We start from the raw sequence: 12,249 nt of genomic DNA, 5'->3' as shown, positions 1-12,249 counted from the left end.
ACGCGTTTAACACAATGAGAACACATAACATAGGAGTTGTATAGCGTATTGGTTCCGTAATTTTGTCTTAAAGAGTTCCTCCTTCGTGATTACGTTTGATTGTGTTCACTTTTTGGCACGACGGTGCACCGACCTCTATCGGTGTACAAATGAAAGAATGAGTTGAGCTGACTGGTCCTTTAACCGCCCGGTTGCACCGAATGAATAGAGCTATCAGACGGTACACTGTGTCTTCTATTCGAACACACCCACCAGATCATTGCGCGCTGGCCGGCACTTTGTTTTTAAATGGTCTAGAGGAGCTCGTTGATTGGTAGAGAGTCGTCATCTGTTGAGAGATCAACTGTTTATGTTTTTATAGCAAACATTTGTTCCCTGTAACTCTGAGAAATACATATGAATAAAATACAACTCATTCCACATTTGACTCGCGCTGATTTGGGTCCGAGTGCAAGGTTTTCTTTAACATTGTCTACATGATATCACAGATTACGTGCATTACATTACAGTGTGTTAATCATCATCTGATACAGGTTATTACAGTGCAACAGTAAGAGTAACACAGTGATAGAACGAACTATACAAGTCAAATATGTTCCATATCTCTCCTTTTGAAAGCCACAACTTTATATTTTGATGGCAGAGCAGATTGCAATGCAAACAAGAGGAGATAGGTTTTATGGTTACATGTGCTGTATATAAAAGCACATCGTTTTTAAAAGAGTTTCCTTTTTTAAAAGACCACAATCATGAATTTAACTTTTTCAGTGCTGCTGCTAAAAATAGAGCCTGTGTTTCACAGTACAGACGTGACTGATTTGAATGTCCCTGTTCTCTGTTTCGTTTGAACATCCTGATAGAGGATTTCAGACGGTACACTGTACATAACAGGTGTCTCTTGCTTTTAGATGAAAATTAACTGTACGTGTCTAAATGGGTCAGGCTCACTCACAAAAAAACATGCTCTTAAAACTTTTTTTTTTTGTCCCGTCGTCCTCGGTGTGTCGTCTTCTGGATCGATTAATTATTGTTCCTGTTTTAACATTCTGCATCTCACTGTACACAGACTTTCTGTAGCTGTAACATGGGTCCACTTGTGTACCTATGGTTAAAAACAAGACAACCTTGACCTCATTGTGAAAATAATGCATATTTATTTTCACATATATTCCCCGATGCCTTTTCTGTGGTATTCTGAACACAGCTCTCACCCACACATAATCGATTTTTCTCATAAACTAACACACACATATTCAAAAGTAACCCTAAACAGGACCCCCGCTACATGGTGTATTCAACTGGTTACCACCATTGCACCTCAAAGTGGTAAGGTTAACCTTTTTGGGTGTGTAACTGCAGACCGCATCATAAGAAAAGTTGGCTGCCAAGTCTGTTGAAAGTGGAATTTAGCGACATCTGGTGGTGTAATGCAGTAACTGCACCTAAAACAGTCCATGAAGACGTTCTTGTTTTGGAGGGGGAGGAATCTTTATGACACAAATTTATCATACTTCAATTAAAAAAAATCAAAAACTGTGAAGCTCAAATGTCATTAGTGATTTTGTGTGAAGTTGAACTTTAACAAAAAAACAAAAAAGTAAAGAATGGGTTAGCCTTTCACCCGTTTTTTTTGGTTGATTGCTGCAATCTTCATAATAAACAACAGAATACTATTGCTCTCTGCTCCCCGTAATGAGAGGTTAACCATTTAATACTTGAACTTTTTAATACTTTTTGGGTACAATTTGATGAATACAGCAAACACAATCTCAAATCCAGCCACGTGCAGCTGGGATCATTTAACAACACCCAAAAAACGAATCACTGCATTCAAACTAATTTTCCTGTTCATTTGACCATCTTTGCTGTCCAAACAATGGTACACCACATAGTTCATTCATATGAGTTGCACTTACCACATTCAGTATTCAGAGTTTTTAGGTTCCATCTGAAACAGCCTGATAAAAGAAAAGGTTCGGTAAACCTATTTAACATCTTCAACTGAGTTTGAACTTCCTGTGTCCGTTTCGGCTGTCAATTGACCAAGCAGCTGGACGTTCTAAAATAAAGGTGTTTATGTCCTGTCAGAATCGATTTAAACAGAATCTAAAACCCCAGACAAAAAGCCTCTAAATTAAATATTTAGCATCTTTTGCTTTGCGCAGTGACACCTTTGGCGCATTTGCTCTGAATTTTAAAGCATTAAAAGCAATAAAATGAAGGTAATTAAATCATCTTATCCAGGAGAGTTTCCAAAAACCTTTTTATTAGAAGAGGATGATCACACTATTGTCAGTGTGATAGGTGAGTACAATCCTGTCATTACAAAAAAATTCACATTACAGTATCTGTAAGTGTACGTACGGTGAGTTTAGTCGGGGCAAACTTTGAGTGTAAATCCATAAAATGATGCATAGCCTGCAAACACATTTTTTTCTCTAAAAGTCCTTTTGTGCCTAAATACCCATCAATATCATGCATGATTCACTCTTTCCAAAGCAATGTAGAAACTTTTCTTGTCATCCAAACAGTGCCAGCCAATCGGTCCAATCTCACAATCGGCACAGATGAGATATTTGATTCTCCCCACGTCCTTTGTAAAGCCCACGTTCTCAAAATCGTACATGTCCCCAACTAACCAATGAGCAGTCAGAGTGTCGCCGTCCACAGAGCCCTCTGAGGTGCTGAGGCCGCTCTTTTTCCTCATGGACGGCAGAAACAGCTGGTGAAACAAAACAGACGGACACCACATAAAGACGTTTGTAAGGAGAGAACACAAAACTAATTTACAGTAAGAGATTTGGACTTGGTTTGTCTTCTTTTACATCCAACCACATCACTCTGGTCCCAAGACATCTGCTGCATACCCGATGTTGTTATGTTATAAAACACTTTGTAAGATCCTACTCCTGCTTTACAAGGCTTTTAACCCCACAAATCACTAAACCTCCAACACTGTGGTCGTCTAAAAGTAACCAGAACGAACGTCTCTGTTTCAGCTGTGCACCACTTTAAAGTAAATCACTGGGGCCTTTGTGATGTTTTTATGTATACGCATGTACTGTAAGTTGGATCTGCAAATAGCTGGTTGCTGACACAATTGTAGTTAATCTCACTACTTACCAAAGCGCCTTAAACTTAAAATTATTAGCTTGATTTCACCTTTCACCTTGATGAGACAGAGAAGAGGCTTATTTTTTCCTCACAATATGTCTTTATCTTGACTATGTTTCCGTTGATTTAACACAAATAGCCCCAGTGTGAGAGGGCATATGTAAGGGGGTCTATTTAGTTCTGACTGCTGAGTCATTACTGACTGCCATTACTATTGCTGCTTTGGATGTTTTTTGATTAATTTAGGCCACTGGAGATGGCAGTTTCTTTTTTAATTATTAAAGCACCTATTAGCCATCCATCCACCTATCCACCCATCCCCCGATCCATCCATCCATCTGTCTGTCTGTTAATTTAGCTGTAAAAAGAGCAACGTTTTTTTTTTCTTTCCCTGAACTGTACAACTAGAGCAGAGGTATATATGCTTGAGAAATAAAAATTAATAAAGAAAATCTTCCCCAGATTGTTATTTCTGTACAGTGCTTGAGTGACTGTAGCTGCACTGCACCTCCTTTATATTTTATCCAGGAAAGCATCCTGGACTCCTTCCATATTAAAATGTGATTCCCTAAACACCAACTGTTTTACTTCTGAATATAACATACCTCCTTCTCTTCAAACGTAGCCATCCCTGGGCACAGCACCTTGGACCCGCAGCGTTGACACAAGACAGACTTGCTATTCTTGCCGTCCTCGGACAGCAGCTCGGATCGGTCGCTGCCCTCTTTGGACTCTTGATCGTTGTCCATATCGAACCCTGCCAAACAGCAAGCTTACTGTAATGTACACGCACACAGAGGCACGAGAAAATAGCTCTTTGACCAGGTAAACCCGACTGATCCTGGAGACAACGCTTAACTCTAGCTTCAGATAAATTAAAGCGCAATTTTAAGGAAAACAATCGTTTGGCTCACACATTGTTACTGGACCGGAACTAAAAGCCATAAGGGTTTTTGTAGTGCGGAAGTGCGTGAGAATAGAACTCGTTCACCTCTCTTTTTCGTCGAAACATACAGATATTGTGTCAACGTCTTAACCACAACATCGCTTCTTTCGGCCTAAAATATTTAAAGTAATCAAATAATTAAAATAAATGAGACCAAATGTAGTCAGAAGGCGGCGCCTCTTGCATTTACGCCAAAATCTATGACAACTCTGATTTCAACTGACTGCTCAAATATATTATTTACACATATTTGGTTTAAGCCATATAAGACGTACCGGAATGCTGAACAACCAAAAATACCGGGTTAGACAACAGAAACGAGTTAGCTAGCTAAGATTGGCATGCTAGCTGGTTCTGAAGTGTACCAGGAAGTAAATAATCTCGAGTCCAAACAAGCAATTGAAGAAACGTTCCTGTCCTTAAAAAAGGCTCAAATTATTTATTTTCATCTTCCAGGCTGTTGTCTGAGAATTGTAATAACTGAATTTAAGCAAGACTGAATTTTGTATGGCAAAAATCCTACTCTGTTGGGTGTTCAGAGTAGATAAAACTGGGTTAAGGGCTGGTGGCACGAGTAGTATCAGTAGCATAAGAATAAAAAACTAATGCTACATGAAAACATCACTGCAGGTGAAGGTCTACATAGATACAAAATAATGTATTCTCAAAAATGCCATTTATTCCATTGAAAAAACATGAATAATATTAACAAAGTATTCACACTGAACAGAGGAAACTGAAAATTGCTCTGGCTTTGCAATGTGGGATCTTTAGAGGAAAGACATGCATAAAAAACTGCATAAAACCCACTAAATCTTAAAATAACAAATAGATAAGACAATTAAATGCTTTTACCTAGCGTCTAACATCTTTCAAACATAAAATTGTCAGGATTTGTTCAGCATTTAGGGAGACATGTTATCCTCATACTGTACAGCTCCATCTCCTGGAACATTACATCAAATTCCTGTGTGTGCTAAGTTTATTTTGGCTTGACTTGTACTGTGTAATTTGTGACAATCAGCATCCTCAGATTCTTTTGCGTTTGCCAGACAAAATTCATATCTGATAACTACTAAGAAGTAACTGTTAACGTTGTCGTATCCATGGCTGAAGTTTCTCTGCAGGACGAAACATCGAACACGTGCTAAAGAAAAAGTGGACACCGCATTTGTACATGTGGAAAAAAATTTATTACAATAATTTTCCAAGTTTACAATTAATAAATATTTAGGTTTACATTTCAGGGAAATGTCTGATTTATCACTTTCTACACAGGACATCACACAAAGTCAAGAACACACATTGTTTTAGTCTTTGTAATAAAGCTTGAATAAGTTCATCTAGAAAAAGGAGTCTTAAACAGCAGTTCATACATCTATCAATGGAATAGTAACTTCAGTAATGATTTGATTGTATACTTATACTGTGTGTATGGCAAGGAAAACAAGAAAAGTCAATATCAGGAAAACGTCGATACTCCCTCAGCTATTAAGATAGGCCATTTTGTTTAAAAAATTTCCATTGGCCTAAGGCACAGGAATACTAAAAGTTTATACCAATAATACAGAACACATTTTAAACCTCATTTGGTGATTTAAAGTTTCAAATCTAATTGTAAAAGCTAAGGCGCATTTGAGATTTGCACCTCTCGTTGCATCTGAAATCAAACACAAAAGAAAAGTCTCCCGCTGACAAAAAGACAATTTTACCGATCCAAATCTTTATATTGTGCTCCGCCCAGGAACCGTTACTCTACAAATTAATCACAGATGTGTTATCCAATTGATGGATGTGGCGCAAAGTGTTGATCTGAACTAGATGCATGGTTGTTTTCCCGCAGCAGCTACAAGCTTCTACAGCCGTTCTGTGCCGTTAAGCACTTCAAAACTAATCGGGTTGGGATATTTGTCTTTACAATGTAAAACAATCATTTTTCTTTTTCTTCTTCTTTTTTTTTTTTTTAAATGTTTTTTTTTGTCTTCTTAATTTTTATAAAATTCAAAGGAATATCTAAACTCCATCAAATTGCAATAAGCTCTGACCCTTGTGTTATTCAGCAACGCTGGATTTATATTCTTCTTTTCTTTTTTTTTTTTACAGCAACGGTGCACATTAACTTTACTTCTCGTGCCGCTGTTGGACTTTTTTTCCCCATCTGTAGTCTCTGGATTGATGTTGCGGCTTCACAATAAAACAGTATTGGTTTAGGTCATGAATGGGATTTCAGAGTACAATTTATGGTTTATTGCTGTGTGGGCAAATGTGGGTCATAGGAAGGTCCTCAGTGGTTTTAAAGGACAGATGAAACAATCGATGTCACTAAAGTTTGAAAAGATAAAGAAAAACAACCCACACACAGAAGGAGACATCCATACACACTACATGTGTTCATTAACTTTTATAAACACGTTTGTACTCTTAAGCATCTAAATTGTTGACTGCTCTGCACCAAACTCCTGTAGGGACACTGCATCCAACCTCTAACCTGCATGCGAGGGGAATTTACAAGTTGTGCCTTCTGCTATAGCACAAATAATATTTCTCTCCGAACCCTTTGTGTAACTGTAACAGACAATGAAGAGGTAGGGGTACTAGTGAGCTCCTAAGAATAGACTATCGGTTTCGTGGACGCGTGATTTTGGTTCAAATCCCATTTCGAGTCCTAACTCGAAGATTTGACAGTTATCATAGTAATAAGTAGTGCCTGTTCCCTTCATAGCACGTTGGCTAGTTTATGCTACTTTACCGGAGCAAAGAAAACAAAAGAAAAAAACAGGAGGCAAAGCAGAAAGACCATGAAACCCAAACAAGAAGTAAGCAAATCAGAAGAACAAAAGGAGCAAAAAGTGACTATACTGAATTCCAGCAGCAATTTTTGTGTTGAGTGCTTGTGTGTGTTTGTGGAGCTGTAAAGAAAAGTAAGTCACAGTCGGGTGTATCAGAGCAGAGAATCATCTGTGCATCCTCCCTCGAGGCCGTAACGGAACTCCTGCAGGTTGGAAACCCCGTAGAAATGGATGAACGCTGCCGCCACAACCAGAACATGGAAAATCTGATGGGAATGGAACTGCGGAAAGGAGGAGACGTGAGCGCGTGTTAGAAAACGGTCAGAATCATTTGCTTGTGGCTGATCAGAGCAAGAAAAAAAAAAAATCAAAAAAAAATCGGGAGAGCTGTCGCTGAAACGGCTCCCGGGTGTCTACAGCACGGACAAGGAGAACTGCACCAACAGCTGCCAGTCAGATTCAACATCCCGCTTATTTCTGATAAAAAATAATCATGTTGACAAATTAAATTTTGGCCTTAAAAGAGTTCAACTATCTTTATAAATTAAACTGTAATCTGTATCAGTGTAAGCCAATTCCAAACACTACTCAACAGCTGAGTTACGACACGTTCGGTACTGACCCAGATGTCACACTTTCCAGGGAAATAGCGTTCAGGGATCCTGGCTGCGTACAGACCGGCACCAGTGATATACATGGCGCCCATCAGATAAAACCAACCCATCTGTCCGACGGTGGTGGCCTTAACAAAGCCCTCCTCGATGGTGAAATGCATGGTGGGGACAATGCCACTCAGTCCAAGACCCATGAACACACCTGAGAGACAAAAACAATAGAATCACCAAAGTTACAACCCAAAGCAAACAACTCTGTGAGATTACAGTCGAAACGGCTAAATACGAGATCTCCACCTGCTCTTGTAGGTCTGTGACGAGGTGTGGAGAATCGGTCCCACTGGGCAACTATGATGGCGGCAATGCCGAGAACACAAACGATGGTGAGGTAGATAAGTCGAGGCTGAGGGGAACAGTAGAACGAATAGTACAGCCAGGGCACGAAGGAACCCATGATTAGGAGGGCAATGCCCGAGTAGTCCAGCCTGCGGAGACAAGGCGACAAAGTGACAACACGGCGGTCGCAAGATGCAGAAACGCTTCACACCTTCCTGCATACATGTAAAAAAATTATTAAAAAAGTCAAAAACATGTTTGGACAGTACGAGGCCTTACTTGGAGAATGTCCGTGATACTTTTTCCGAGTGGCAGTAGACAGTATGAAAAAGCCAGGAGAAGCTGAGGCAGAGCACAGCTCCCAGGAAGAACATCCCGAACACAACTTTCTCTTGCAACGGTGCCATGAAATACATGTTGGGGCGCAGCATGGTTAAAGTGCCCAGACAAATGAATAAGATCAACCCTGAGGAAGACAAAATGGGCTTAACATTTTAAGCAAACCATCAAATATCTCAAATAGAAGGTGTGAAAAATCAACCAGGTTTAAAATATGTTTGAATGCAAACATGTAAGGGTTTTAATGCTCACCTAACAGATGAGTCCAGATGTTTCCAGTCTCGGTGTGAATTCTGAAGATGCTGCCGAAACAGGCCCGGAAGGAGGGCATAGGAGGTCGATGTCCATGCAGGAGGTAATCATTGTCCTTCAGCCAGTCTGGCAGGACGTGAAAAGGAATGACTCTCCAGCGCCCCTCCCAAACCTGAAAAACAAGAGTACAGTAACTTACACACACGCAGAACTAATTCTCTGTAGACTCTGGCTGAAAGCCTGTGAAGAGTGAACGTTGTCATGGATAAAAACATACAGAAAAATGTAGAAATTAAAACGAGATTCAATTGAAAGATTCAAATATCGTCTAAAATTGCAGAAAAGAAACAGTGAAAAAGAAAAAATAAGATACAACAAGTTAAACCTGGATCTGCGAATCTGTATCAGTTCACGTCACCGATAAGACGACAACACCCATGAGTTGGTCAGCGTGTTGTGTTTCATCTCATTTAAAACTGCAATATTTATGCTGTTTGACACAAAGGGGGCAGACAAACTGGTGCGATGTGTCATTGGTTTCCTTTAAACTATCACAGACGAGAGTGAGAATAACCAACATTTACCGGCAACACTGGTTTTTCTTGAACGGAGGCGCGCAGAATTGTTTACGCAGCTAAAAAGAATTCAGTAGCAAATCCTCCTGCAACAGAAAGTTGCAGCCATTTACATTAACCGCAAGCAGCGGCTGACTGGTGGTAAGCCATAAGAGATGCGAAAGCCAGGCAGCTGACTCATGTGCTGCCCTCATCACATGAACATGGGATCATCTACTGGTTCTCAAAATGGGGTCAAGCCACCCTGAGGGGGCACAGAACTACTGGAGTTACAGGAGCGGGAGGGAGGTGGGGGAGATACAGCGAAAAGAGCGGACAGTGAAAAGTGGAGCAAGGTTAAATTATACAGGGAGAACTAACAAGAAGTTACTGATGCTTTATTTAAACAAGTCAAATTATTACTGGTATCCTTCCTCACTACATATATATATATATATATATATATATATACATATATATATATATATACACACACACATAGATCCATCCATTTTCTATATCCGCTTAATCCAACTCAGGGTCGCAGGGGGGCTGGAGCTTATCCCAGCTGTCATTGGGCGAGAGGCGGGGTACACCCTGGACAGGTCGCCAGTCCATCACAGGGCCACACAGAGACAACCGAGACACACAACCATCCCTGTTAGCACTCACTCCGAGGGACAATTTAGAGTCACCAATTAACCTAACATGCATGCTTCGATCAGCCATGACATTATGACCACCTGCCTAATATAAAGTGTGCTCTTCTCATCCAGGTTGGGCATCTTTACAAGTAGATATTAGGCTTTTGAGATATGTTATTTATATTCCAATCTAAAATTTGATATGAATATTGCTGGTAAATATCAACCTTTATATTTCTTATTAAGGATTTGCTCACTTTTATTGTCAACACACATGAGCAAAGGCTCTGTAAACTGTGCCTCTACAGTGACATTTCTTCAGACTTCCAGCTCTCTCTCCGAGCTCCGTTTATTCCACTAAAACGCCTTACCTTGTGTACAAACTCCTCCATTTTCTCCATGGCATGATGAGCCTGAAGAGGCAAGGTCAGGACCTCCCCGACCTCGTCATCCTCCTCTTCTTCATCAGCGAGCATCGCGGCTCCCTTCGAAAGAGATCACACAAGACCACCGTTACCGAGACAAAGAGTTACCGAAGGTGCAACGACTTCCCTCTGTTGGGGGTTTGAGAAACAGTCATACCTCTGAGTGGATGCCTTTCGATCCCGCCTGTCGTCCCCCTCCCTCCTCCAGCAGCGGCCCAAGCTCCATGAGCTCAACATCTGGGACATGGCAGTCCTCAGAGATCCGGCAGTCTGCATCACTGGCAGACCCGTTTCGGCCTGACATAGGGAGACTGCCTGATGACCCACTCAGTCTCTGTATTCTGCTTCAGATGGTACACGGCAATTTCCTCCTGAGGAGCCAGAACCAGCCAATCAACTGTAAACAAACTTACTTCAATGCAGAAAAGTATAGAGCTGGAGCAATCAATCAAAGAAATGCACATATAAAAACGCAACTGTGATGAGCAGCTGCGGACTGATAATGTCACCAATAACTCTGAGAGAGGATCAAGGCTGAAGTCACTCAAAAACAACACAACCTCTAATCAAATTTTCCTCTCGAGTATGCTTTCTGCTTTGTGTGGCCTAAACTGCCTCTCAGTTAAATGGAAACGACCGACCACACTTATCTCACAGAAACATTGTGACACAATAGTTGCAACACAAGGTTAGAACTGTGAACGTTATTTTGTCAAATCTGAGCGTCAAAGGTTACACTCTCACATTAGCCCTGCCTGTGTGAAAACGAACTTGGGTGCTGTGGGTACATCAGGGTATGCGTAATATACTCAACGACATATCGAGGGGGATATAAGACGGCGGGGTTATTGAAATAATACAGCCGGACCCTGCTCCTGATTAAAATCACGAGTCTGACCTCTGGTGAAGAGCTGAGGCTGAACAAACGTGAAAAAACCGTGTATCCAAGTTGATGTTCGGTAAAGGCTGCCAGGCGGATGTGGAACAACGTTAGCACCGCGTCAGACGGAACATGGAGTACAAAATGTAAACAACCGCAAGATTCACACAGCTTCACCAAAATCCGTCAAAAACCATGAGCTCTGCTGCGCTTCACGACAACTACTGAGTTAAAATTTAACGCGCATAGACGAGGTTAGCAGGTCCTCCGGTGTCGGGTAGCCCGTATATCGGATTGCTAACGTTACCTGTTAGCTAACGCTGCGCTGCCGCTCAACAGCCGAACAGGAGGCAGTTTTTTTTTTTTTGTCATTAACTTGCTGTTAGCAACACAAACGTCTCCACGACGTCACCAGCCTACGACGTTAGCATGTCACACAAACTAACAGCCATCCCCGGAGAAAACTTGATTAAATGCACAAAAGTTACCTGACGACAAAGACTCCAAACCGGGAAGGTGAATTATTTATCGAAATGCGAAACCCAGTTATTCCCCGGAAGTAGAGTCTCTTCCGCAAAACCGGATCAGTGGATTTTTGATCTAGAATAAAAGCATTCCTCCGTGTCTCCAAAAAACAAAATACACCACCTCAGTTAAGATCTTAACATTTATATGGAAAAAAACCCAACAACTTAATTACTGTTTTATTTTAATGTATATCTGAATCTTATTTGAAAATAGTAGCTTCCAGAGATATGGCTAATTACATAAATGCAGAATGTGCTACACATTATTACAGACTGTTAGTGTTTCTGCTTAGTCTATGATGACTTATTTTATCTTTTTGTTGAGCTCTTTGGACATCAATGCTGCCTGGCTTGTTACCAGTGTCCTTGGTGCACAATCTATATTTAAGGTCAAACACCGAAGAGAAAGGATGCATGAGCAGCAGAGTAGATGTTAAAAGAAAAAAAAATGTTCCAAGAAGGCCTCAATACACACAGCCTGTCATAACAGCGGGGAACACAGACAATGTATTAGCTGAACGAAAGAAAAATCTATCTTTTCAAGTAAGATCCAGAAGATTTTTGAAGGATTTGAGTGCTCTCAAAGGGACATTTTCATCTTTTTAGATTTTCACGCTGACCTCAGGAGTCCTGACATTTGTACGGCTCTTTAAAGTAGCAGCTTATTCCTCATAACCATTAACTCTTAGGAAAAAAAATATTACAAGACTGACTGCTGTATCTCTCTTCACACATAAAAAGTATCAAGTAATAAAAACACGCCTCTCAGTGTTGTACATATTTCTAAGGCACGGTGGAAATAAAAGCACCACAACTGTGCATTCACAGC

The 12,249-nt window shown here is 40.6% G+C and overlaps 2 protein-coding genes across 6 annotated transcripts; both read right to left on the bottom strand.

The window, feature by feature from the left end:
* Window positions 1-2,249: 2,249 nt before the first annotated feature.
* rabif (RAB interacting factor) lies at window positions 2,250-4,440 on the bottom strand. Of its 2 annotated transcripts, none has more exons than XM_072383173.1 (3): window positions 4,336-4,440; window positions 3,720-3,871; window positions 2,250-2,722 (listed from the first exon to the last, which is right to left on the bottom strand). In XM_072383173.1, exons 2-3 carry the CDS (start codon window positions 3,861-3,863, stop codon window positions 2,474-2,476), a joined length of 393 nt encoding a protein of 130 aa, XP_072239274.1. In that variant the 5' UTR covers window positions 3,864-3,871; window positions 4,336-4,440; the 3' UTR covers window positions 2,250-2,473. The 2 variants fall into 2 exon arrangements, with proteins under 2 accessions (XP_072239274.1, XP_072239273.1); XM_072383172.1 differs by lacking the exon at window positions 4,336-4,440 and adding an exon at window positions 4,029-4,162.
* Window positions 4,441-5,230: 790 nt separating this feature from the next.
* On the bottom strand, window positions 5,231-11,467 carry adipor1a (adiponectin receptor 1a). Of its 4 annotated transcripts, none has more exons than XM_072382393.1 (8): window positions 11,382-11,467; window positions 10,171-10,410; window positions 9,960-10,073; window positions 8,391-8,562; window positions 8,079-8,265; window positions 7,761-7,948; window positions 7,472-7,665; window positions 5,231-7,130 (listed from the first exon to the last, which is right to left on the bottom strand). In XM_072382393.1, the coding sequence occupies exons 2-8, from the start codon at window positions 10,315-10,317 to the stop codon at window positions 7,002-7,004; spliced, it is 1,131 nt and encodes a 376-aa protein (XP_072238494.1). In that variant the 5' UTR covers window positions 10,318-10,410; window positions 11,382-11,467; the 3' UTR covers window positions 5,231-7,001. The 4 variants fall into 4 exon arrangements, with proteins under 4 accessions (XP_072238494.1, XP_072238493.1, XP_072238495.1 ...); XM_072382392.1 differs by having other exon boundaries at window positions 10,171-10,384; XM_072382394.1 differs by lacking the exon at window positions 11,382-11,467 and adding an exon at window positions 11,201-11,330.
* Between the last annotated feature and the right edge of the window lie 782 nt (window positions 11,468-12,249).

Source organism: Leuresthes tenuis, unplaced genomic scaffold, assembly GCF_036924035.1.
Source record: "Leuresthes tenuis unplaced genomic scaffold, fLeuTen1.0.hap1 SCAF_3, whole genome shotgun sequence".
NCBI lineage: Eukaryota > Metazoa > Chordata > Actinopteri > Atheriniformes > Atherinopsidae > Leuresthes > Leuresthes tenuis.
This window is presented reverse-complemented; position numbering and strand designations above follow the sequence as displayed.